The sequence below is a fragment of the Rhipicephalus microplus genome, chromosome 5 (assembly GCF_043290135.1).
Source record: "Rhipicephalus microplus isolate Deutch F79 chromosome 5, USDA_Rmic, whole genome shotgun sequence".
NCBI classification, from domain to species: Eukaryota; Metazoa; Arthropoda; class Arachnida; order Ixodida; family Ixodidae; genus Rhipicephalus; species Rhipicephalus microplus.
This window is the reverse complement of record NC_134704.1, coordinates 148,100,770-148,128,624: the sequence shown is the minus strand read 5'-3', so window position 1 is coordinate 148,128,624 and position 27,855 is coordinate 148,100,770. Positions and strand designations below refer to the sequence as shown.

The 27,855-nt window shown below is 48.0% G+C and overlaps 1 protein-coding gene across 2 annotated transcripts in view; it reads left to right on the top strand.

Moving 5' to 3' along the window:
- Positions 1 to 27,343, top strand: part of LOC142817405 (uncharacterized) — a 31,223-nt gene extending 3,880 nt beyond the window's left edge. Inside the window, exons 2-4 of one of the 2 annotated variants that reach the window (XM_075894430.1) lie at positions 6,758 to 6,884; positions 16,168 to 16,418; positions 26,503 to 27,343. In XM_075894430.1, coding sequence (XP_075750545.1) covers positions 6,758 to 6,884; positions 16,168 to 16,418; positions 26,503 to 27,027 — 903 coding nt within the window. In that variant the 3' untranslated portion in view covers positions 27,028 to 27,343. Of the gene's footprint in view, positions 1 to 6,757; positions 6,885 to 16,167; positions 16,419 to 26,499 lie in introns of both variants that reach the window. The other variant, XM_075894429.1, reaches the window with a different exon arrangement.
- Positions 27,344 to 27,855: the final 512 nt, after the last annotated feature.

Genomic DNA, 27,855 nt, shown 5'->3' with positions numbered 1-27,855 from the left:
GCAGTGACTGATAGCGGCGAACGGAGCGTCGGCCGTCGATCAACTACTCACAAGCGGCGAAGTGCGTCGGCATTTATACTCTTGCCATCGAGTGTTTTAGCGTTATCGCTGGCGGTGGCGTAGGTTCTAGAATAATCTGTACAGTTCGCAGAGTGGGCGTGATCTTATCGAAATGATCTACTAAAGTGCGGAAGCTTCTCGAAAACTGCAGGCGCGGTTTGCACCGAGAATTGTGTAGCGTTTTGGGGCGATAACAAAACTTGAGAAATGGAACGTGGCATTGTCCCCCTCTGAAAAAGGCATCGTCCCGATGCTTTAACTAAGATGAAGGTACAACAATAATGCAAGAAAGTACAATGAATAAATTACGATACAATAATAATACAAAAAAACACTGTTTCAGTTTGTTAACGCGCATGAAACGGCTTGAGGCGCGCGACATGGACGACTTCAGGTCACGATCCGCGTCGTTGAGAGTTCGTGATGCCGTCGGGAACAGCCTCGTAATCAAGTGTGCCGAGACGTCGAACCACCCTGTACGGCCAGAAGTACTATCGCAGAATCTTTCAACTTAGTCCACGTAGGCGTATCGGCGTCCACACCCAAAAACGTTCACCGGGCTGGTATTCCACGAAGCGTTGTCGAAGATTGTAACGGCGGCTGTCGGTCGTCTGTTGATTCTTGATACGGAGACGCGCGAGTTGTCGGGCTTCTTCGGCGCGTTGAAGGTACTCACTCACATCGAGGTTTTCTTCGTCGGTGACGTTGGGTAACATGGCATCGAGCGTCGTTGCCGGGCTCCTTCCGAAGACCAATTTGTATGGAGATATCTGCGTTGTCTCCTGCGCCGCCGTGTTGTATGCGAAAATCACGTACGGAAGAATGGCGTCCCACGTCTTGTGTTGTACATCGACGTACATTGGCAGCATGTCGGCGAACGTCTTGTTTAGCCGCTCGGTGAGGCCATTGGTCTGTGGGTGGTACGCTGTCGTCCGGTGGTGGTTTGTATGGCTGTATGCCAAGATCACTTGAGTTAAGTCGGCAGTAAATGCCGTTCCTCTGTCGGTGATAAGGACCTCCGGGGCGCCGTGACGTAGGACGATATTTTCGACGAAGAACTTAGCTACCTCGGATGCAGTGCTTTTTGGCAGGGCTTTTGGCTCGGCGTAGCGGGTGAGGTAGTCGGTAGCTACCACGATCCATTTGTTTCCGAAAGCTGACGTCGGGAACGGCCCCAGTAGGTCCATACCAATCTGCTGGAAAGGTCGGCAAGGTGGATTAATTGGCTGCACAAGTCCCGCTGTTCTTGTCGGCGGTGTCTTGCGTCGCTGACAGACCCGACATGTCCTCAGATAACGAGTGACGTCGGTGGTAAGACGTGGCCAGTAGTACCTCTCTTGTGTCCTCGCGAGCGTGCGAGAAACACCGAGGTGCCCTGCCGTCGGATCGTCGTGCAGGGCCTGCAGGAGTTCTGGTCGCAGAGCTGAAGGCACCACAAGGAGGTACTTAGCTCGAAGCGGTGAAAAGTTTTTCTTTTGTAGAAGACCGTTTCGTAGAAAGAACGACGCAAGTGTGCGCTTGAATACCTTCGGGACTTCGGTGGTCTTGCCTTCGAGGTATTCTATTAGGGCCTTATGTTCCGGGTCGGCCCGCTGTCGTTCAGCGAAGTCGTCGGTAGTTATCGTTCCCAAGAAGTAGTCGTCATCCGGGTCGTCGAGTAGCGGTTAATCGACAGGCGCACGAGAGAGACAGTCGGCGTCGGAGTGTTTTTTGCCGGACTTGTAAATGACAGTAATGTCATATTCTTGAAGTCTCAAACTCCATCGTGCGAGGCGGCCTGAAGGGTCCTTGAAGGTGGCTAGCCAACACAAGGCGTGGTGTTCGCTCACAACTTTGAAGGGCCTGCCGTAGAGGTAGGGGCGAAATTTCGACGTAGCCCAGATGATGGCGAGGCACTCCTTTTCTGTTGTGGAATAATTTGCTTCTGCTTTGGATAGCGATCGGCTGGCGTAACTAATAAGCCTTTCAAGTCCGTCAGCCCTCTGCACAAGAACGGCGCCAAGACCTACGGTGCTTGCGTCAGTATGTATTTCTGTCTCGGCGAATTCGTTGAAATGGGCAAGTAACAGAGGAGTCTGGAGGCGATGTTTAAGCTCCGGGAAAGCGTGTTCTTGTGGCGTTTCCCACTTGAACTCCACGTCGGTCTTGGTAAGGTTAGTGAGAGGATCGGCGATGCCGGCGAAGTTTTTCACGAACCGCCTATAATAGGCGCACCGCCTTCTTGTCAGTGGGGGGCGGGAAGTAGGCGATGGCGGCTGTTTTCCGTGGATCGGGACGAACTCCAGACTTGCTAATAACGTGCCCCAGAAACAAGAGCTCCTCGTACGCAATTCTGCACTTTTTTGGCTTCAGTGTGAGTCCGGACGTCGTAATGGTTTAAGTACAGCTTCAAGGCGCCGAAGATGCTCGTCGAAACTCGAGGAAAACATGACGACGTAGACCAAGTATACAAGGCAAGTCTGCCACTTCAATCCTGCCAGTACTGTATCCATAACGCGTTAAAAAGTTGCAGGCGCTGAGCAAAGACCGAAGGGCATCACCTTGAACTCGAAGAGGCCGTCCGGTGTTATAAACGCCGTCTTCTCTCGGTCTCTTTTGCTGACTTCGATTTGCCAATAGCCAGTGTTGAGGTTCATTGATGAAAAGTACTTGGCGTTATGGAGCCGATCAAGTGCGTCGTCTATTCGTGGGAGAGGACACACGTCCTTTCTTGTGATTTTGTTCAGGCGGCGATAATCAACGCATAAACAAAGGGCCCCATCCTTTTTCTTCACTAACACCACGGGTAACGCCCATGGACTCTTGGACGGCTGGATGATGTCATTCCGCAGCATCTCATCAACTTGTCTCTTCATGGCCTCAAGCTTTCTCGCGTCGAAACCCTGTACGGACTCTGACGGAGTGGTCTGGCATTTTCTTCGGTTATGATGCGATGTTTCGTGATTGGGGACTGCCGAATTTTTGATGACGATGAAAAGCAATCTTCGTATTGCAGGAGCAGGGCCTTGAGCTGTTCTTGCTTATGGTTCGGAAATCTGGGATTGGCGTCGAAAGCTGTGGGAGGGGCTTGGTTCCTCTGAGAAGGTTCCGCAGAATCGGTGAGGGCGAAAGCACTGGTGGCGTCTACAATTTCTTCGATGTATGCGACTGTTGTTCCTTTGTTCACATGTTTGTGCTCATTGCTGAAAATCGTGAGCATAACCGTTGCTTTGCCGCCCCGGAGCTCTGCAATTCCTCTTGCGACGCAAATATTTCGGGTGACCAACAGATGCTGACTGCCTTCAATGACGCCTTCCAAGTCAGGTGATTTAGGAGCGCCTACTGAAATAATTACGCGGGAACGAGGCGGAATGGTGACTTGTTCTTCCAGCACATTCAAGGCATGGTTGTCTGACGGCGTGCGTGGCGGTAGTGCTTCTTCTGTGGATATCGTTATCGACTTTGTTCTAAGGTTGATGACAGCCCCATGGAGGCATAAGAAGTCCATACAAAGGATGACATCTCTCGAGCAACGCTGTAGGACTACGAAGTCTGTAGGATAAATACGGCCGTTAATGGTGAGTCTCGCTGTGCAGATTCCTGTAGGCGTTACGAGATGACCTCTGGCTCTGCGGATTTCAGGGCCTTCCCAAGCTGTCCTATCTTTCTTTCTCTTCGTGGTGAACGACCCACTGATGACGGAATAGTCGGCTCCAGTATCGACGAGAGCGGTCACACTGTGGCCGTTGATAAGAACGTGGAGGTCGCTAGTTCGCCGTCTCGCATTACAGTTAGGGCGTGACGTCGGGTCACGGCTGCGTCGGCTTGTTCCGCTGCTTCCATGTTGCATTGTCAGGCCACCTTCGGTAAGTGAGCTTTCGCCGTCAGGGCTTTGCCAGGTTGGCGTTGTGTTCGGAAAGCTCCGTCGCATCGTCATCGTCGTCGGAGGATCTTCGGTAGTTCGTCGCACAGCAACCGCACCTCCATCGGTTGCTGCCCTTAGTTTCCCGGATACGGGCTAGGAGACCGGCCTCGCGTTGGGCCAGAGTACTGCCGGTGGTGCGGCAACATGCGGCGGCTGGGCGACGGCGAACGGGAAGGACTTCGTGGTGTCCATTGTGTTCCTGTCAGGTAGTCAGCGATGTCACGTGGCCGTTCTTCTGGCTGTGGACGCGGTGCATTGACGGCGAAGACACGCAGTCCCATCTGTCGGTACTGGCAACGGCGGTATGTGTGTCCCGCCTCGCCGCAGTGGTAGCAGAGCGGGCAGTGGTCAGGGGTGCGTCAGACGTCAGTCTTCCTCGGCGCACTGCGCTGGGTCGCTGGCGATCGGTAGGACGTCGGTGGGGGTGGTGACGGCGGTGGCGTCTGGCAACGGAAGTGTGATGGGGCAGCGTTTTGGCGTGCGCGTGGAGGAGTGGCGTGGCGGCGGGCTGCAGCAGCATAGCTCATGGCTTGCGGCTGAGGCTCTTGAGACTGAGGAACGCCCAGTGATTGCTGGATCTCCTGGCATACGACGCCTGCGATGGATTCCACGTGAGGCTGCGCTGAAGGAAGTAATTTTCGCAGCTCTTCTTGCACGATCGCTCGGATCGCCTCACGCAAGTCAGTGGTTCCTAGCCCTTGAATGCAAGCGTAGCTTGTAGACGAGAAGCTACGGTTATATTGCCGCGTGCGCATCTCGAGCGTCTTCTCTATCCTAGATGCTTCTGAAATGAATTCGGCGACCGTCTTTGGCGGGTTTCTGATCAGCCCGGAGAAGAGTTCCTGCTTTACTCCTCGCACGAGCAGACGGACCTTCTTCTCCTCGGACATGTCGGAGTCAGCGTGGCGGAAAAGTTTTATCATGTCTTCCGTGAATAGCGCCACGTTTTCGTTTGGCATCTGCATGCGGGTTTCGAGAAGAGCTGCGGCCTTCTCTTTGCGCACCACACTTGCGAAAGTGGTGAGGAACCTGGCGCGAAAGACGTCCCACGTTGTACGGCTTCGCTCTTGATTCTCGAACCAGGTCCGAGCAGCATCTTCTAAGGCGAAATACACATGCCGGAGCTTGTCATCGTCTGTCCAGTAATTTAAGGCGGCGACGCGGTCGAACCTTTCGATCCAGCTTTCTGGGTCTTCCAGTGGTGAACCACGGAAAGTTGGCGGCTCTTCGGGTTGCCGGAGCAGGAGTGGTGCAGGCTGCACGGGGGCGGTCTTGGTTGCAGTAGTGGATGTCGGGATCCGAGTCTGCCTGGCTGCTTCAGGAAGGGGCCCGTACTCTGGCTGTAGTCCCCTCGGCCTGCGGCTTGTTCGCTGTTCAGGGTTAGCGTCCGTATCTTCTTTACCGCTTGGGCTGAGGTCGTGGCTTGAAGGGGGCGTCCGGAGCATCAAAGAAGCAGCACCTCCACCAGATGTCACGTGGTCGTGACGTAGCCGAAGACAGGAGACTTTGTGTTGGAATTTAACTGTTTATTTGGGCGAACCTGTGCCCGGTAAACGAATAATCCGATTACAGTAGCAGTCTTGGACTGATACAAAGAGAAGTTTATTAACTTCAAACTCAAAAAAAAGTCTGTACATCATTTTATACATACAGTGCTCGTTTAGACACCCCTCTTGTGAACTATAGGGCACACAAACTCCATTAAACTGATACAAAGAGAAGTTTATTAACTTCAAACTGGAAAAAAACTCTTTACATCATTTTATACATACAGTGCTCGTTTAGACACCCCTCTTGTGCACTATGGGGCATACAAACTCCATTATCTATAGAGGAAACTAGCGACACATACACAGATATCTTGGACTGATACAAAGAGAAGTGTATTAACTTCAAACTCAAAAAAACTCTTTACATCATTTTATACAAACAGTGCTCGTTTAGACACCCCTCTTGTGCACTATGGCGCATACAAACTCCATTATCCATAGAGGAAACTAGCGGCACATACACAGATATATATATATATATATATATATATATATATATATATATATATATATATATATATATATATATATATATATATATATATATATATATATGTGTGTGTGTGTGTGTGTGTGTATATACAAGTTTGTGCTAAACTACGCATACATTCGTAAAAAACACAAATATATATTTACAATCATATATACACATATTTACAACAGATCGTGAACAGGGGTAGGCATATTTACAATACTTTGACTAGCGCTATACATTGATAGCGGCGAACGGTGCGTCGGCCGTCGATCAACTACTCACAAACGGCGAAGCGCGTCGGCATTTATACTCTTGCCATCAAATGTTCTAGCGTTATCGCTGGCGGTGGCGTAGGTTCCAGAATAATCTGTACAGTTCGCAGAGTGGGCGGAAACTTATCGAAATGATCTACTAAAGTCCGGAAGCTTCTCGAAAACTGCAGGCGCGGTTTGCGCTGAGAATTGTGCAGTGTTTTGGGGCGATAACAAAAACTGAGAAATAGAACGTGGCGTTGTAAATGTAAAGTTCTCTACGGCACGATCAATCATTCCTATCAAGTTGTGTGATTGTAATCGGAACCATACATACGCTGCCTCATTCAGGTGTACAATTTCAAATGAAGTTTTAACTGCGTTACAACATGCATAGAACTGGCTGATGGAGTAGGCTGGCTGAGCATGTTGATATTTCTTTAGTCAGTAGGGTTATCTAAAGGTTCGTAACGCCCCCAGATAAATTACGACCTATATTTGTTTTTTTGTTTTTCAGGATCAGCTTGAATCTCCAATTGTGAGCAAGGAGCTGACGGCTGAACTACGGTTTCGCCTACGCGTTGCAGAGCGAGCGTCTCGGAGGCCTTCATTGGCGATAGCCTTCTGCTCGGGCAAACGATATGGTGAGTGTAGGTAAGGGGAGGGGGCATTCGAAGCAATTCTTACGAAAACAGCCGCAGCAGGGGTGGATACCATGAACGAATCGCAGATTACGCAGCCGTACAACATTGGAAAGGAAAAAGCTGGAAAAAGCTGTATCTTGATTTGATAAATCATTCCTTCACAATTACGGATGTTTGATGATGCCGCGAGGATTCACGAGGTATTAAGAATAACAAAAACACTTGGCGCGTAACGTATGCCTAATCAACTAGGATATGATTACGAGGAACGCCATAGTAAAACAAAAATTATATAGGCTATAGATGGTGCATGCTAAAAATTAGACGACGGAAACCACTGGGGAAGAATAGGTGTAAAGAAATAGCTTATAGGGTTCCAGAAAGTTTACCTCCTGTATCTCTTTAACATGTGCCTATAGTTAGATGCAGGACCAGAAAGCGATCGTTCAGTTCACAATATACCACATGCAATTTGTTTTGCGTTGTCTTTTAAGGGGTACAGCGTAAGTGGTATATGTGAGTTCTTACGTAATACTTTTGAAGCTATACTGCAAGTACTCACATAAAATTTCACGTGCCTATAAGGAATGCCGCTAGTTATCACGTGACACCCCCTTTTCGTGCAGAGATTGTTTATACTTCCTATGGCCCACTTCTAAATTTTAAAATGGGTTCACTTAATCAATGTACCTTTTCTCTGCAACCACCGAGAGGAATGAAATGATAAGCAGCCGCGCTTTTGTAGCAGCTCACGAGCTATAATATAGGACTTCATTATTGAGTCCTTCTCAAAAAAAAATAAATTGCTACGTGCACAAAGCCGCAGATGGTGCGTATTGCTGCGTGATTTTTTTTTAGTTTCCCTTTTTAGAAATCAGCATCTTAAACGCTGTATTGTTAGAGAGCTCGTGTCGCAGGAATTCCGCCTTCATTTTCGACCCCATTGGGTGTGACCAAAAAATCATCCGTGAGCGAAAAAAGCAAGTCACAGAGATCGCCGTGGGAGGCCGCTACTTGTCCACGTGTGCGTGCGTGATCACACTGAAGAAGCCACGCATTCGATGAAAAAAAAAAGTGATCAAGGTTACGAGGCCCGGGTGACGTAGTTGTTTTGCCTCTGCCACCTCTCCCTGCTTAGGTTTCAGCGCTTTCGTGGGGACGAGAGAAAATATAATGCAATTGCAGCATGCGAGAAACCTTTGCAACTCCACTCGCACTGGACAAACTCTCAAACGTTTTCCGGCGTCGAATTCGTGAAGCAATGTGCTCTGCTAGTGAATTCATTCCATGGTTACTTGAAAAAGTGTTTTAGGACCCCTTAATGCATTTTGTTTGACAGGTGTCACGAAGAAAACGAACCCCTTCGGCGATTTGTAGGTGCATTTGGGAGGCCTCAAACTACGTCGAAAATGGCCGGGATAGTGCAGCCATCACTGCTAAAAACACACAGGAACTTTCAAATAGCTCTAAAAATGAACAACTATGTCCATCTAGCGGAAAACATATCATGCCTTTTCAGAGGCGTTGACCAAGCAAACAGCAAGCGCTAGATAATGTGCTGCTATATGTGAGACATTGTGAGTCTCTTTATGGCCTCCGAGATGTCGAGCGCGTGGCGTGTATTTTGCAGGCCGTGCGACTCTTGCTTTAGATCAAAAACCTGTATGTACCATTCGGGCGCGCGCGCTGGGGCACTTTACTGCGTGCATGTGTGTGTATGTAACAAAACATACTAATAAGTATGCAGTAAGCGGTTGAAGGGCGCACTGAGGGCCGGATTTCGCTATCGCGTTCAACTCTTAAAGGCGAAGCTTAAGGGTCCCCCAATTTTTTTTTTTCAGTTCAGATTCTTCCTAACTTGTAGCTCATACATGCGAAATTTCATCGAATTCGATTCAATGCTTTTTTATAAAAGGTACACCATATGGTGTGTGGTGCACTTTGGCACAGCATTTAAACAACTTGGAGCAGCCGCTCGGCGTCGGACTTCCACAGCTTTGTTCCTCAAGGTGCAGTGGATTTCTCGATTAGATTAGATTTGTGGGGTTTAACGTCCCAAAACCACTATATGATTATGAGAGACGCCGTAGTGGAGGGCTCCGGAAATTTTGACCACCTGGGGTTTTTTAACGTGCACCCAAATCTGAGTACACGGGCCTACAACATTTCCGCCTCCATCGGAAATGCAGCCGCAGCAGCCGGGATTTGAACCCGCGACCTGCGGGTCAGCAGCCGAGTACCTTAGGCACTAGACCACCGCGGCGGGGCGCAGTGGATTTCTCGGTTTCAAAATTGAAAATACAATTTTTTGAAGAGGGGGGGTTTACCTTATACTATCCTATATCATTCATCGTTCCTGGGAGAGCCGAAGGCCTAAGAAGGCAAGCTACAGGAAATTATAATAAGTCAATGCGGTAAAAATAATTGAAAGATATTTGAAATCAGTGACGTCACAGTGTTATTCATATGCCTAAGTGTCGGTGCTAAATTGAAAAATAAGTCTCATGCTCTTTCCCAAGAAGCAAGCATTTATTTGAAGTCGAATCAACGGCGATACAGCTTTCAAAAAAATAAATTTTCACCCTTAATTAATTACTCTTATATGTTATTTGGTGTGTTCATATTTCAGCGTCTTTTTTTGGCATGTTAAAGGTTATAGCATTTGTCTCCTCTTGCATGAATGAATACGTCACGTAGCTAAACCTAATTGCATGGAACTGACGCCGTCTCTCTATATCAACGAACGTCAAAATTTTGTAGCCATTTCAGTTTTCAGTTTTAGAAAGTATCTTTTTGTAAGAAGAAAGTGAAATGAAAGCAATGAAACAGCAAAAAGAAAATAAAAACACCAACATTTGCATTTGTGTTCTGAAAATAAACTATAGTAGGGTACAACTTAAGAAGCCAGCGGCATTTTCCCCTCAAAGGCGAACGTACACGAGCCTTCACCAATAGACGCGCACTTCCGGTGACGTAATGAGCCGGACTACACTCTAGCCGCTGACCCAGCCGACGGAAAACATGTCTAACACTGCCGCCCTCGCTTCGAACTGGGCCGAGTTATAGTGTACTAGCAGAGTCCCGTTGGCTGTGTGTGGCTCCCTTCGTCGGAGGAAATTCGAATCATGTGTGGTAACCTGTCCTGCCAGAAATATTATCGTGAGTTTACGACACACAATTTGGGCAGCGTTTGTTTGTTCTGAGTCGTGAGCCGGTGAAGAGAGATTGCAGCCAACATCGGTGACGCTGCGCTGCGCTTCGTCCGGAAACATTATCGCGCGGCGACATATCGATACAAACAAACATCGTGCAAGTTTCTTTCATGGTGTTTTATTTGCGCCTAAGTGAAGTTACGACGAGGAGGGTTTGCCAAAGCTAGGTATCTACTGTGACCGGCGGGTATCGAAATTCCGACACGTCGTTGGCCCCCTTCCGAGAATGATCCGATTGCCACGCCACCTTTTGATTCGCATGCCTACTCTTACACGCATTATTTCTGTTTTGTGTTGTCACTCCCAGGGGACGCGAATGTCAGCTATCTTCCGAAAAATAGGGCCGATTGCGTGTCCCAATTTTGAACGCTATTTCGCAACTCATATAATTGAATAAATCTGGCACGGTATGCCACGGGCTAACGTGCGCGACCTGATGAAATTGCAGGTTCGCAACCAAAAAAAAAGCCTGACCCAATAAAAGAAAAGACATTGTGCAAACGCACAAACGCACATACGAATCTTATGCTATTAAACCAGCGACAGCTTTACAATTACAAGCCCGGTGCCGTCGATCATGCTCCGTAGCAGACGACGCACAGTGTTGTAGAAGGCACGGAGTTATTTTTCGTGATCTGGCGCGCGTTGTACCATTTCCATCATAGCAATTTTACCAAAGCACTCGTCACGATACACACATTTTATTTATATCCACAAATACGAGTTTTAGAAGCAGTCTCTATTTTTTAAGCGGGACTACTTATTTAGTCGCGCAGCAAATTAGCTGCTGCGCTTCAGTCATCTGGGCGGGGCCCCTCCTGCCTTCTTAAGTTGTACCCGAATGTAAACCCTCATTTCTCTGTTGAAGTTGTCATTGGGCCAGATTGTTCGAAAAACATGCGCAATTTTAGAGATTCTTGTCCCGACTTTCACGAAAGAACATGATTTTCTTTTCGAAAACACTGAAAAGTAGATCCCAATATACCACGCGTTTTAAGAAGAACCACTATTCTTCATGATCTTTCAGCTTTCATATTTCGCTTGGTTTGGAGTGGCCAAGGCCATGTATAACCGTTTATGCTCGATTCACACGACGGACGTGATCGCGGACGGATCAGTGACGTGCATGCGACGTCTTCGGCATTTCTCCGCGGCTCGCATTCACACGACAGCGGAGACGGTGTGGATGGATCAGCCCTACTCTCGCTGCCATGAGCGTAGGCGACGGCGCGGGTGGCCGCGGCGGTCTGCTGTCGAGGTTACATTGCGCAAAATTGAAGTCACGCGCAAACACCGCTTTGCTACAAGTATAGTGATATTCTAGGCACTATACAAGTTTAGCCTTGCCGCGATGGCTGTTTCTGTCGATTAAAGTAGCATTGCTTTCGTATTCCGTGCTCTTCCCAGCAAAAGCGACTTGGCGTGGATTAGAAAGAACGCTGGGTGCCAGCCGAAAGCGTTTCACCGTTGATAGTTTAGTTTCTTTTGCCGAAAAGCCGATGTCATCCCAACTCTGATTTCAATCTCCGCCGTTTCACGAATCGCTCCCCGCGGACCGAAGGAGGAGCGCAGGAACGGGTGACGTATGGTGACGCTGCAAGCGATCCCCGGAATCGAATGGTGATTTGGTTCGTCGTGTGACTCCAGCATTACCGACGCCATCCACTTTTTAAATGCAAATGCATTTCTTAGTCGGGCTATATCCGGCGTACGTCAGGATCCGTCCACCACCCTCTCCCATAGCAACAACTGCGGGTGCGCGCGTCCCTATCAACTGGAGCACCTCCTTGTGACGCTTTGGCGTCAGAAGCTTTCAGCAACTGCTGCCGGCGCGCGCACTTATCCTCGTCCATAGCACCCAGCGCCACCACCTCCTTGACTTCAACGTGACTTGCCACCACCTCCATGCAGTGCGTTTGAAACGCATTTGTGTGGCGGTCGTGCTGCCTTGGCTTTGCGTTTGAGCAGCATTGAAGGTGATGGCAACATCCCCGAGGTGATTACTAACGCACGGCGGAACCGTTCATTGCAATTGGTGTTCAAAATTGAGACACTTGAGTGCGTCGATGTGTCCAGCGAGCCTTTCGTTTCCTTGGCATTTCTGGTGGCTGGTGCCCTTAATACTTCGGTGGAAGTTACATTGATCTCTCCTTTACCCGAAACTGTGACATGCGCACGCTTCTCAAAGACCCTTTCACTGTATACTTCAATGACCACAAGGCTGTGTTTACGCCCGCTAGGTACAATGACAACACAAACAAGTGCTGATGAATTTCCAAACAAATGGTTACGGTACAAATTCTCGTCTCGTCATTATTCATGCCTTGAAAATGACTTCGCCCTATACTATCGGCGCATGAAATGTATTCGCATTTCTTGAATTACCTTCGGGAAGGTGGAGCATTTATTTTATTGCTCTTTTATCTTGACACCCGGACCCAAAGTCATGTGCACGAGCTAGATACTTCATGTAACCGAACATTCGAGGATTTCGAAATATAAATTGGAAGTTTCCGATACTTGCTGCGATGTGGCGCCACAACATTTTGCGCCAGTGAACAAATATATACGGTAGTTGCGCAAAGTTTAAAATAAATAAGAAAAAGCAGAAAAAGGAAGAACCAGATAAAAAAAAAGTCGCTACTCCCAAAGCTATGATGAATATAGAACCTATATTTTGTTTCCGTCTTTTGTTTTTTTTTTCAACTTTTAGCTACGAAAACGTGTTTAGCAAGGATCAACTTGCCCAAGAGCAAGTCATCCTAAACACTCAAGACTAAGTCAGAGTAAGAAGGAGATCATACCTGCAATAAATTCTGCGTCTAGTTGGCAAGGCATTGCATGACTCAGTGTATATGATTACAAAGTAGAACAGTAAAGGGATATTACTTATGGCTTAGTTTACTTTTGTAAAATGATTGATGATTCATATGTGGGGTTTAACGTCCCAAAACCACAATATGATTATGAGAGACGCCGTAGTGGAGGGCTCCGGAAGTTTCGACCACCCGGAGTTCTTTAACGTGCACCCCAATCTGAGCATGCGGGCCTGCAACATTTCCGCCTCCATCGGAAATGCTTTTGTAAAATGTGGAAGCCAAATTTAACGGCTGAACAGCCTGACGAAAGCCTTGGCGCTTTGCCTTGTACAGTTTGACGTACAAAATTATAGAAGAATACAGAAGAGTGTAAATACTAAATCATCTGTACTTTAAGGTAGTTAATCAAGAAGATTCGAAGCTTACAATAAAAAAAACAGCGCACAAGACTGATAGAAAAGTGAATTGAAACTCAATTAGTTTTTTAATCAATTCTAGAGAAAAAAGAGGACTTCTTGAGATTTCATAAATAATTGTCAGTGCTAAACAATTCACTTTTTGGTTGTTAGTGCAGACTTTTAGAACTGGTGTAGTCGTTCTTGAGAGAAGTATACATATCTTTTGACGTGAGATTGTTTTGAGCGTGTATTTCATTGCTTTTGATATAATACAGCAAAAGAAAAGCGTAGATATCACTATGTTGGGCTAGAAGGAGACGTGTCAGCATCGGCGCACCGGGGAGGGAGCGAGCATTCATTCAGATGCAGCAGCGCTGCTGTCGGCTCTGAGATGCCTCCTTCACACACGCTCGCCCGTGGCAGTCGCTTTTTGCTGCAACTGTTTTACGATGCCATGCAGATTACAAGAAAAGCTAGTTGGCACTTGTATAGCGGCTCGCTGCAAAGCGTGTATTTGCGTTTAAAAGTAATGTTTTGAACGTGCTTTCCTGTATATTAGCTGCGTGTGCGATACGCACCCCGAGGCGCTGGAAGGTAGACCTGCCATGAGCTTAGCATCAAAACAACGTCCATGTAGTTTTCGCTTTGACGCCGCAGTGTTCTCTGTGACGCATCAATTCATGTAGAAACATCAGCAAGCATGCTTGAACGGTTTATTTGGGCAACTTGCACATCGAAAAGCAAAGTGTATTTCACACAAGCTTTCAAGGCACATTTATTTTGACACAGTCTTACAGTTGAATGGGAAAAAAACATTATATATATATGAATCACAATGCACTCAAGCATCCACTCTTTTCCCCCATTTGTTTTTCTCCATTTCGATACTTCGCAGCATTCACATGTCTGTACACCTGTTAATTTTTGGCAGGCTTTGTCGTTTTTGATGCGTCTTTATTCACAATTTATGCCCCTGGAGGGCTGCGCTCAATGTGGAGAAGAGACAAGATTTAATAAAAGACAAAAAGCTAAGACAAAGAGAAAGGGGGGAGCACGAAACAATGTAGTCCTATTAGGCGTCTGGCGAGTTTACGGTCTGGCTGTCGCGCCCAAAGCGGAGCCTGTTTCCAACGGCTGGAGCCTTCTGATCGTCCAGGTATTCGAGCAGCGACAGTCATAGCTCGCTGGCAGTGGCGCCAGTGATGCGCCCAGGTTGTGCCCAGGCCTGAAATGAAGTCAGGTGCCATTTCAGTGGGATTGTAGCAATGACCCCTTGCCTGGTTCCAGAGTACAGTGGGCCGGCCCAGATGAGGTGCACCAGGTCTGCTCGGGTGTTGCTATGGCTGCAGATGCCAATATTTGTGGTGCCTTGGTCTCGATTTCTGCGGAAACGCTGCACGAATAATGGGATAAGAGGAGCTCCCGTCTGTACTTACCGCAGCAGGGCTTGTTACTGGCGGAGGTATCAGCGCTTGAAGGAAGTGGAGGTTTGTGCGCAAGTATCCACAGTGCGAATGCAAAACTGAAGTATAGAACGTTAAAATGAATTTCACAATGTTTTCGTCGATAAAATTATGGGAGGCGTGATCTTTTTCCCTACGTTGAACCATATGATCTAAAGCATTGCCTCCGAGATGCGGCGCACAGCAATTCATCTGTAGAGCAGACGACGGATGACAACTTGCCCTAAAGCGTGTTCTTCAGTCTAATGCGGCAGTGTTCATGCCCCAAATGTTAAAAATTTCTTATGAATCGCTTATGAACTCATTCAACATTCAATTCTCTTACCCAAAGTGTTGCAAACACATGGCCGTCACAGCAGCTTCATCTGTGTGTCAGTAATGGAGAGGCACCACATATTAGAAGTCTCAGTGCTCTACGTATAAGAGTGAATTCAGATACTGTAGAATACCGTGTTCAAAATAGTTACTCCTATCTGCTAAAACAGCCTTTCTTCACCAAATGCGGTCACGTTTACTCGCGTTTGAAGCTTATTGCCGCTTTTCCGTTCCGATTTATAGATTTCTCAACTTATCAGCGCATTCTCGAAAAGCTCTGATTTGTACCACGAATATTGTCGCTAAAAACAAAATAATGCAACATGTTTTTCTATATTACTGTATGATGGCCTTCGGTTGTCTATTTACGAGATTTTAAGAAAAATCCAAGTTGGTGTTTTTTTATTATCAAATTTCAGTGGAGCACACTTTTGCCAATATGAGAACTTTGAGGCAATATATAAAGATTTACATTTGCCCTACGGCATCAATAATTTATGTACCTAATGAACACACTATATCCTTAAAATGTGTCAAGTTTTAAAACGCTGCTTGCATTACTTTTGGAGAAAAAAAATGGGGAATACGTAACTTATTTTAAACTGTCGCAAGATTAGACATTTTTAAAAGCTATTTCCTTAAGGTCTACAAACTTGAAACCGTATGAATTCATTTTTCATTAGACATGCATTTCAGGTAAAAAATATCTTCCTTGAAACAAAAATATTTGTCTTTTTATAGCATCTACAATTTTCAAAACTGAGAGGTGATGAAATTGGTGCCTCCGTGTTGGTGAAGTATGATATTTTTTTTTCTCGTAAGTTATGCCGTTAATCATAAAACGAAGTTGACTTTCGGGCTACCTGGTGAGAGGTGTACGAAATATAAATACTCAATGAAATCTAGAATATCAACTTTTGGACCCGTGTCAATCTCTCGTGGAATCACCCTACGGTAATGATGACTGCACCACACAGCTCTTTCTGGAATATTAATCACCTAACCAATATAATGCTCTCTAATGACATAAAATTATGATTAGATTGACGAATAAATAAGCCCATTTGCTTGGACAGATGTGAGCGCCCTGAGTTCCTGCTTTCCATCTGAAGTCAGCGTCGTGTGCATCGATGTGCGTAGTCCTATCTGGGTTCAGCCCAGACACGAGGAATGTCGTGCAGCCTGCCTGGGCGTTCTCGTGCTGTTCGATGCGCCTGGTTCCATATTCGAGTGCGAGTGGTCGCCGTTCGTGGCCTGTAGGCAGCCGGCTGCCAAGGCCGCCCTGTTCAACGGCATCAGGCGACGACTGCGACCAGACTGCTTCGAGGTTTGTAAAGGAGCATGGGTGCGAGATTAGAGGCGAGGAAATGATGGCTCAGTTACTCATGCATTACCTCACGAGCCTTTCCTGCCTGAGGGGTTCACGCTTCAGTTAGGTTGCTAGCAAAGGTCGGGCGGAATGGAAAAAGCAAGCTTGTTAAGGCGAAAGCCCGGAAAGAGTTCTGACACAAATTTAAAATATTTTCGAATAGTGCACCAACTAAAAGACACTGGTGCTAAGAACCTTAAAGAGAGCCTTGTGGTACCTGGGAATGTGCCAAATATACTTTCAAAAGCGCCACCTTACATTAACAGTATTGGTTTTGATACCGAGTGGGTGGCTTCTCCGTAACGCGTCATGGCGATTGTACATCGCGAGGAGACAGTATGTCACAATGTACTAGAGGCAAGTCCATCATCTGTTCATGGTTCACGTAAACAAGGATGAGCGTATCATGGTCCAGTGACCCCGACATTAGTTTCTGTGATTTAGACAGCATGCCGGACGCAGAGTTCGCCAACTCAGTAAAACTTTGTTGACTGGTGAGGATATACATCGCAGTAGGGCAGCCAGAACGTTTAACATGTTTACGTACTACGCGACGCCAAACAGGCAAATAGTGAGTGTTCCACACTGACTGTAATGGCTACTGTTGGCGCAGCCTGACGCTTCCACTTTTACTGCACATATACACCCCATGAAATGAATGGGCGGATAGCCGCCATGGTAGTTCAACTTGTAAGCATCCGACGCGTTATTCGAAGGTACCTCGCACATATACACCCCATGAAATGAATGGGCGGATAGCCGCCATGGTAGTTCAACTTGTAAGCATCCGACGCGTTATTCGAAGGTACCTCGTTTGCTCCCTGCCCATGGCCAGCTATTCTTACGTTCACTCTTTTATTCACATTTGCATTACAAATACTTGTAATAATATCCCCTATACTTTCGGTGACATGAGATATGAAGATCCCATTAATATTATGTCTCACAAAGAAAACGGGCTGCTAAATGTTTAATTCTTTCTTCTCCTTTCATTTATGTTCCTCACACAGGCACGTAGGGCAATACCCGTTTTGGTGTAACTAAAAGAAGAGAAACAGTCGCGAGCCAGCAATGAGCGTGGCATGCAAGTCATGCTGCGCATGACATGCCATAATTCCGATATTGCACTTGTAATGTATATTCGTCATACAGCCACGTCACGCCATACCAGATTTGGCGTATATCAAGCTAGCGAAACGGCCGTGAGTGGACCAGGAGCGTCGCATGGAAGTCATGTGGCAGATGTCATGTCTGGATTTTCATATTAGCACAAATAATACATGTTCGTCGTACAGTGACGTCTCGCCACACAAAATTTGGCGTGTCTCACACAAGCAAAACGGCCGTCAACAGACCATGAGCGTGGCATGTAAATAATGTTGTACATGACGTGCACAGCATTACTTATATTACCCGTTGTGATTCACGTTGGTTAGTCAAAATGTCTCGTTATACCATTTTCTAAAACATCCAAGTAGGGAAACAGCCGCAAGAGCACCAAAGCTAGGGCCTGTCTAACCCATGCCGTTCATGACAAGTTATGGTATTATTTTCATGGTATGATCAGTATTCATGTTCGCCATGAAGTCATGTTATGTCATAGCTATTTTCGTATGAATACCATTAACCATGCAGTATGAAGAGCACAAAGTCGTAGGCTGCTGGATATATAGACGGACGCACCCAATGGTCGCCGAAGTTCGCTGAAAAATGCTGCGCATTTGTTATTTGACACCAGTTGTTTGTCTCTAGCGTTTGTAGAGCGCTGACACTGCACGCCAAGGAACAGCATGAGGCCTCGTTCAAAGCAGCTTTATTTCAAGACCTGGCGCGTCCGTATGGTAGAATACTTGACTGCCACACGAAACGCCAAGGTTCGATTCCGCCGCGAACTCCGACCTTCTCTCTGCGCACCTGTCGAGATTTTTTCCCTCACCAGACACGCCACCAACACAAGATTTTCCTCTTCGCGGGCTCCTTCAAGGGGCCCTCCTACAGTTTCAGGGGTGAAACTCCTTGGGGTGAGGGCTTGCCCACTATAGCTTTCGTAGCCAGCCACTAGTACTCGGAGTGCTCACTAGAGGGGGGACGGTAGGATGGAGCCGTGCAGGTCGGACGCGCTGCGATCGGCTCCAGTGATTTCTTCGCTTCTTGGTGTTATGTGAGGCCGCATTCACCCGAAATTGGGTTGCAACAGACTTCTAAGATCACCGGGACGCTGTGGACACAAGAGTCATACCGGTGGGTGGACTATTTGTACAATAATAAGTGACTTTCGTGACGATGACGCTGAGTGTGCAGCTACAGACGCCGTCATTCTTCCCGGCCGCGCCGTTGTCTGCGTGGTGCACAGGCCCCACGTCTCAAACAGAAAAGGGCTTGTTCTCGCCACATTAAGAGATGGAAGTTGAATCATCGAATACCCCGGGGGACACTGAAGAGAATAACAAGGATTCCAGATGGATTACGGTCACTAAAAGACGATCGGAAGTGAGGAAAGCCAGTAGGGCTGCTGGACCCGGAACACCGGCGTCTAAGAAGAACGCTCAAGAACCTATGCCTGGCCGTCACAGCTTCATAGATGTCAAGAAAAACCTTCTAAGGGAAAGCAAGATGCCACCGCTGCCTTGTGAATAAACTAAGGTCGTCGTGAGGCTGAGAGGCGGTCTGTGTATTAGCAAGTCTGGCGTGTCTGTCGTGGCAGAGGCCATATGGAGTGCGGTGAGGCTCGGTCCGGAAGAGAGAAACACGGACACAATGTGCCCTAATCACCTGCAAAATATTGTGGTCGTCAGTACTTCGAGCCAAGAGAATGTTAAGCGCTACGTTAACGTTGAAGTTAATATGGTGGCCGGAAAACGCCACGAAGTCAGTGCATGGATGACTCCCTTGCAGGTGGCTGCTCCGCATGCCACCTAAGGGAGTCAATCATAAAATCCCTCTTAGTGATGATCCAGGAGCCATCGACCGGAAGATTGTCAACGCGAGAACTCCGCTGGCCCTCGGAGCAGAAAGAATCAAGAATACTGGCGTCATCATAGTGCTGTTCGACGGGTACAAGGTTCCCAATTACGTTTTCTATGGCAGCACATTCATCAAGTGCACTTTATACAGGAAGTAAGTTGATGTTTGCTATGCCTGCGGCCGACTAGGACGCCGCTCTGACGTCTGCCTGTCGCCCGACGCTTCAGTCTGCAAGGCTTGCAGACAAGCTATCCAGCAAGAAGAAAATCATGTTTGTGAAGCAATACGCAGTTTGTATGGCGCAAAGCATCTCACCGCATCCAGGGAATGCCAGCACCGATATCAGATACCCTATGTCGTCAGGCGCAGGCGAGGCCTGAGGGCCCGCGCCCCTCTGGAGAGGTCTCCATTCGTCAATGTCAATGGCTTCCTCGAGCTCAACGACTGTCATCAGCAAGGCTAGCCCGGACCATCGGCTCCTGGAGGCCGATTCAAATCACGAGAGAAATCCAGAACCAGAGGCAGCTGCAGGAGTCGTTCCACGTCCAGGTTGCGTCTCGAATCCCGTTAAAGATCCAGGACATGGTCTCCATCCAGGGGTGGCACCACACCACGTCCCAGCTCCGGTGCCCATTCCGGATCCGATCTCGGACCTGGCCAGGGAAAGACTGACGCACCTAGCACCAGACCAGACCCCTCGCTCAGGGTAGACTAAGGGCACGCACGGGGACTCCAGCTGTCCGGGGCAGTCCACGCCACCGAGGACCAGAGCAGGGGCAAGTCAAACCTAACCTGGGCCGACAGGGTTCGTAGTAATGACAGCGTGCAACCCATGCAATGCGACCCGTCCCCAGAGAATGCTAGAGACGTGGAGATATTACGATTGAAAAAGGAAAACGCCGAGCTTAAGGATACGCTTACTAAAATGTTAAATGAAAATGGCGAGTTTAAAAGAATGCTGAGCACGATGCGCAGGAATACTGAAGGCGAAACCACCGATGCGCCGGTTCCGGCTCCTATTGGAGATGGGCCCATGGCAACCAAACGCAGAGTGGTAGTAAGCAAGCTTAAGAACACGGAATTTCAAGTCGAGGAGATCAACCAAACGCTGGTTACAATTACAGAGAAGATTAAGATGGTGGAAGGAATGTAGCTAGTCTCACGGAGAGCGTTAGGCAGGTGCAGGCTGTACTCAGTAACCCAGTAGAGGGGCTTAGGACAATGAACGAACGCATCATAGCGCTAGAAAATTACGCCAAACTGCCTAAATCTGCGCCACAGGGTGCGTCTCCTGGAAACGTGGAAATGGCCATTCCCGTGCACGTCGATTGACCTGGAGATAATTACGAAGAGGAACGAAGTTTTCGAGCCACAGTGTTCTCTCAGGGCGGTGATCAAAGTAAAATTCATAATAGATAACGACAAAGACACTGTCTGTATTTGGCAATGGAACTGCAGAGGGTACGTTGCTAAAAGAGCACTCCAGCAGCAGTACTTTATAACAATACCGAAGAAACCTCAAATTATAGCCCTTCAAGAGACCTTAGCCTCTGCAGCGTCCCTTTCTGGTTACCGGGCAGTCCCTGGCCAGTCAGGAGAACGAGGTGTCTGCACACTGATAAGTAAAAAGCTGACACACGTCACCCACAACTTGCAGATGGCCAGATGCAATATCCAATATGTAATGGTAGAGATCCTACTTTACACACCACGGCGCAATCAGCGAAAAAACAGTGTTTTTGTTTTGAATGTCTACAGTAACCCCAGGCACAGGCGCCAGCAGTTCAAAATGTTGCTCGAGAGGGCAGTTGAATTAGCTGGTCCTCGGCCTCTTGCCATAGTCGGTGACTTCAATGCCCCGCATGGCTTATGGGGATACGTGTATGAGACGAGAAAAGGTCGCGACCTCTGGCAGGACGACACCGAACTTGCCCTTACCTTAATCACTGATAAGGCTTTTCCTACGCGGACAGGCAACTCTGCGACCAGAGACACGACGCCAGACCTCACTTTCATCAAGAATGTCGAAAAGACTACATGGGCCAACACCGCCATGGATTTTGGCAGCGACCACTACGTTCTGCAAACTTATATTACAGTGGACCGTAGCGAAGTCTGAGAGTTCATGGTGGTTGACTGGGATATTTTTCACAAAATTCGTGGTACAAGGGCCAGTGCTCCTGACAATTTCGAGGAATGGTGTCAAGGCATCCGCAGAGATACCACCGCTGCGGCCAAGAAGATAAAGACAGATTAACAGCCAAGACAGCTCTATTTTATCGGTGGAAGAAGCAGAGGTACAACCGTAGGCTGCGGCAAAGAATATCAAAGTTGAACAAAGAAATCAAAAAACATTGCGACACACTGTGCAAACAGCGTAGGGACGAGCTGTGCGAGTCCGTTGATGGTCAAATCAGAAATATTGCAAGTCTTGGCACCTTCTGAAAGACTTCTTGGACGAGGACAGCACTATAGCCGACCAGAGACACACTTTATCCCATGCCCTTCCCGAAGCCACCAAACAACAGGGGGTTGACGAACTCGTTACCCGATTAGTTTCCAAGTACCTGCCGGTTGAACGAGAGGACGAAGACGGCGTGTTCCTAGAGTATTGCGGCCCTCCTCTACCTGAACTAGACGAAGACTTTTCAGAGGCTAAAATCAGGAGAGTGATACAAATGCTCAATCGCAAGTCGGACCAGTGCCAGACGGGATCACGAACAGAGTCCTCACAAACCTCGACGACGCATCCATAGAACGTCTAACTGGTTTCATCAGTGAAGCTTGCAAAACGGGAAGAGTTCCTGAGGAATGGAAGCTAGCTGACACCGTACGGATTCCCAAGCCAGGAAAGTCTCCTAGCGTTAAGCATCTTCGCCCCATCTCCCTCACGTCCTGCGTAGGCAAGGTGGCAGAGCACGCGATTCTCAACAGACTTAACGACTGCCTGGAGGGAAATGAGATTTATACGCACAATATGATTGGGTTTCGTAACGGCCTTTCAACGCAGGATACAATGCTGCTCATTAAGCACCAAGTCTTTGATGGATACTCAGAGATACAAAGGCTCTTCTTAGCCTAGACATGGAGAAGGCATTTAACAACATTAAGCACGAATTCATCTTGGAGACTGTGGCGAAACTCGAGCTTGGGCCCATGCTGTACAACTACATCAAGTCCTTCTTGTCTGGAAGAAAAGTGAGGCTGCGCATCTGAAACTTCTTCTCTGAGGACGTACCACTCGAACATCGAGGCACGCCCCAGGGGTCTGTGATTTCTCCGGTGTTGTTCAATCTCTGCATTATCGGACTGCCGAAAAGACTGGCTAGCGTGGACGGCATCAAGCATACCATCTACGCCCACGACATCACAATCTGGTGCGTTGGCGGCAGCGAAGGCTGGGTGCAAGATGCCCTTCAAGAAGCAGTCGCCGAGGTAGAATCGTACTTGCGCCAAACGGGACTCAGATGCTCGCCCGCCAAGTCGGAGCTCCTGCTCTATAGAAAAAACGAGGTGGCCGACCTAAAGGATGAAAACCCGTCGAAGAAAGCGATATACACATTTACACGAGTGATGGGGTGGAAAACCCGAGGGTAGACACCATCCGGATCCTCGGCATGATTATTGAAGCGAAGAGTGGCAACGGCACCGCTCTGCGGAAGATTGTCGCCAAGACTGACAATGCTTTTCGACTCGTCAAAAGAGTCTCCGGGTGACATACAGGCCTTAAGGAAGACAATTTGTTAAGGCTCATCAATGCGTTTGTGCTCTGCCACTTTACCTACACTGTTGCCATGCACAACTGGTTTAGGTCGGAGTGGGACAACCTCGACGTGATTATCAGAAAGATCGTCAAGAAGGCACTGGGGCTTCCCGTACGCACACCCACCGAGAACTTGCTCGCGCTTGGTGTGCACAACTCTGCTGCCGAGATAGCAGAAGCGCAGCAACGTTCGCAGCTGGCTCGCTTGTCCACCACGATGGCTGGTCGGCGCATACTTGGCGAGCTAGGTTTTAACCCTATGGAGCTGGAAATAAATAGCGTGCGTATATCAAAACATATACAGGAAAACGTCATTGTTGTCCCAATACCTCGAAACACTCACCCTGTACACAAAGAGGGACGTCGTCGGGCAAGGGCGACGGCTCTACTGAAGCAACTGGGAAAAGGTGGCGTAAATGCAAGTTTCGTTGACGCTGCAGCATATCTAGACAGCAAAAAGTTTGCAGCGGTGGTCGTGGACCAAACTGGCTCGCCTACGAACTGCGCCACGGTACGCACAATGAACCCTCAGGTGGCCGAACAAGTGGCCATCGCACTCGCTCTACTAAATGGTCGGTGCGAAGAGGTGTACAGCGACTCCAAATCCGCAGTCAGTGCCTTTCAAATGGGCCGCATATCAACACAGGCAGCCAGGATCTTGAACAGCTCCACCAGCGATACGATTGTCCCTCACACCATACATTGGTTCTCCGCGCATGTCGGCTCCGTAAACGGCGTTGCACTGAACCCAAACGAGTCGGCCCACACAGCAGCGTACACGCTCACTGATCGTGCTGCTCTCGACCTGGGCGACGGCTCCAGTGCTGACGACGTTGGACATAAAGAGACGCCTACTACACACAACGAGATTACCAAGTATTACTACTAGGCGAGGTGGGCATTCCCAATGCCACATTCAAAACTCGATAGAGCACAGGCCGTCTTGTTGCGCTTACTTCAAACCCATTCGTATCCGTCGTTAGCATACCTAAATGATATTTATCCTCACAAATTTCCCGATGCCGCCTGCGCCGCTTGCAGGCAGACCACTACATTAGCACACATGCTCTGGAAATGTGGGTCGCTTGGACCGACTTATAGCAAACCCGAGTGGGATGCGCTTCTGCACAGTCCAGAACTTCAGGACCAAATCCTGGCCGTCCAGTGTGCCCGCGAGAGGGCCGTCAGGCTAGACCCGCCAGTCCCCACGTGGGAGTAGCCGGGTGACGCGTGGCAACCTCAGCGTCTGCACTGGACCATAATAAAGTTGTTGTCACTCAGTCGCTCACTAGAGGCGCTGCGGTGCTTGCTCCCAAGCCGCTCTTTCACGTGGCAGCAACTCTAGAGCGGCGGGCGCGCGTTCATGGACTAAGTGCTCTGGCCTTCATGCAGGGCGTACCCAAAGCAGTGAAATACTGGCAAGAACGCCGCACGGAACACTTTCGAATGATTCGCCAGCTGGGGGAAGTACACTGTGTCAGGCTCCTCGAAACTGTGGAGCGGCTGCGATGGGGATTCACGGTTTACAGATGCAGCTCCGGAGCTTCGCCAACACATCGTCATTCTCTCCGTGGATATGCCATAATTTTTTTAACACGCTCACACAACTATGCCGATCGATAGTCGAGGCTACTGAGAACCCGTCCCAAGGACCCGGCTCACTATATAGCGCAGAAGGCAGCCTAAAAGTTTCAAGGAATTCTCGGTCATTTAGACATCGCCCCCTCACCTCTCTACAGTGGATGCCATATACCCAAAGGCCATGACTGATGGCTGATTTTAACATCGCTGGCGGTGTAGTGACTGTGACCACCGCGAGAGGCCGCTACATGTGCGCGCACGCTCTCGGTTGCGCTGAACTTAAGCAGTGCGTTCGAAGAACAAGAACAAGTGCTGAACGTCATAGCGCATGCTGACGAACGGTTGCACGATCTTGCTTCCATCCCACCCCCCTCACTACCACTCAATCCTTTCCCTGCGTACTTTTCAGTGCGCTTTCTGGTACGAAAGAAGAGAAAAGGTGCTTTTCGCACGTGACATGATCCCTGAACTGCACTCCCATACTTGCGCCATACCATTCGTGGAGTGTCAAACGCTGATAATGTTACTATTCAACTAAAAGTAAAAAAAAAGCTTTGCAGGGCTTCTTTAAGCTATCGCATTGCAATTTCCCATGTTGGTTCGCTTTGTTTCCGTTGACAATTGCCCGTATACCATCGCCCATTTTGTGTGTGTGTGTCACATGTGACCGAGGGAATAGCTTTCGCGTCGCACGTGACAGGTACATCACGTTATTTATTTCCCAAGCATAGGCGGATAGGCTACAATTACAATATTTTCACGCAGAAACACGTTGCTTTTTTAGAAACAATTTTCAAAGATTATTCACGTGGCGTCCTTAAAGAATAAATGTCTGTGATGTCACGCCTTCCGTGTCCAATGAATATCTCAATGGTAGTAGTCAAAAGCGAACCCGGCCTTCGTCATTTGGTTTTATCACGGCAAAGATGTCAGTACGCCCGCACTGCAATTAATAATTGATTCATTGATATGTGGGGTTTAACGTCCCAAAACCACCATATGATTACGAAAGACGCCGTAGTGGAGGGCTCCGGAAATTTCGACCACCTGGGGTTTTAACGTGCGCCTAAATCTGAACACACGGGCCTACAGCATTTTCGCCTCCATCGATAATGCAGCCGCCGCAGCCGGGATACGAACCCGTGACCTGCGGGTCAGCAGCCGAGTACCTTAGCCACTAGACCACCACGGTGGGGCCCGCACTGCAATTAAGCCATTTTGTTGGCTCACTCTTTCGTTCTATTGTGCGCCTACCTGATTCCTGCGGGGTGAGGCGTGTCTCCTTACGAACTGCCAAATGTAGCGAAATCTTTCTGTTACTAAAAAGCACCTCCATATAAATACCACGTTTCCTTCAAAAGATTTAGTTTAAAAAAGCCCTCTTCAAGTGGGCCATGGTTTCGTATGTGCAATAAACTTCAAACACGCTTTTGTATTTATTTTCAGAAGGCAGCCTTTAAACACAATAATTAGCAGCGTCAATAATAGTCATCAACAATGCTTTATGTGTTAAAGCTACGATGTTTTAAGAATGGTCATTTTAGCATCAGCACCGAAATTATTAAAAATTATTCCTAAAACCTGTGAGAAATGTTTATTTATTCAGCGTATTATTCCTGTGCTTCATTTTTAAGGCGGTTTTAAATAGCTTTGCCACAAAATATTGACTAGAGTTGTGATACAGTGACATTCTTGATTTTGATTTTTGTCTTTATTTTACATTACACGCAGCAGTCGATGTACCAACACGCGACCGAGGATTCCCCAGCACGTTTCGCTCTTTACGCCACAAGCGCATTCTCGAAGACGGTGTTCAAGAACTCGCATCGTATAGACCGTATTGCCAGCTGCGTCATGTGGACACCATGCCTGCGGGTGCTCAATCCTCCCTCCCGAAGCCGCTTCCTCCCTCATGCCTACTGGGGCACCATGATCTTTGGCGAAAAGGTCCGGGCGAGCTCCGTCAAGTTCAGGGAACGGACGTCGTTGCCCCGAATGTTCGAGCACCTGGAAGAAGTTCGCTGCGGGTTCGGCGACCTCCAGAACGCCCTGGTATTGGTCATGCAAGAGACCGACCTGAACATGGCCGTGATTCAAGCGGTGTGCAGCGTCTTCAATGGTGCGGCTGCTATTGTCGGAACTTCATGTGGCCTAAGCCTCGACGAGAACACGTTCGTCGCTCCTGAACCGAGCCAAGAATCAGAAGCTGAGGAAAGCCTCACAAGTACTGTTGTCGTTGCCCTGCTGGATACCGCGTAGACGTAGATTCTTTCCCTGCTTTTTGCCACGACGACTATCATGACCAAATCAGATTAAGTCCGCTGTGGTGCCAATAATTTGACGCCGCAACTGCTCGCGGTCCCCCATGCCACGAACAACTCTTCCAAATGTTATCATAACTCAGTCTTATTCTGCGAAATTGTCGATTCACAAACCTACAAATCCTTCTAATGAGGATGCCAATTGTTTGACAGAGCATCGTGTACTTTTTGGTTGGCTTTGTGTGCTGAAGTAGTGTACGTAAGTTAGATATCGATTTCGTAAAATGGCGAGTCATATTTATTACTCAAATGCATTATCTCGTGGTTTGTGGTTCTACTCGCTTGTTTAGAAGCTCGGAGAGCATTCAAGCTTAGTTAAACTAGTGTGGCACGAATATACAGACTGGATAAGCCCTAGTGCGCCATTCTGCGGCAATTGCACAGCTGCTCAGAGGCTAGCCTGAAGTGAGTAACAAACCGAGTGTGCGCATTGTATAGTTTGAATTGAACCGTGTATGTTTTTTTCGAGGGGGAACGAGGCGTATTGTGCGACGCAGATAGCGTAACACGGGCTTGGCTACTTGGCTTCGCTTCTAATGTATAAGTGGATGTACCATCTAATTTTATTGCACGTAAGCGTACCGACTACGTTTATAGCACAAGCTAACTTGTATATACCAGTGCATAATGTGACAGCGTATTAATACACCGAAGCTGTATGGCTCGGGGGAAAGCAAAATTTGTCGTATTCACAGGACCGCCCAAAAAGGAAGTGAATAATCAATTAGTATTGAAGATATCACATATGCTAATGCTTAGTATATAA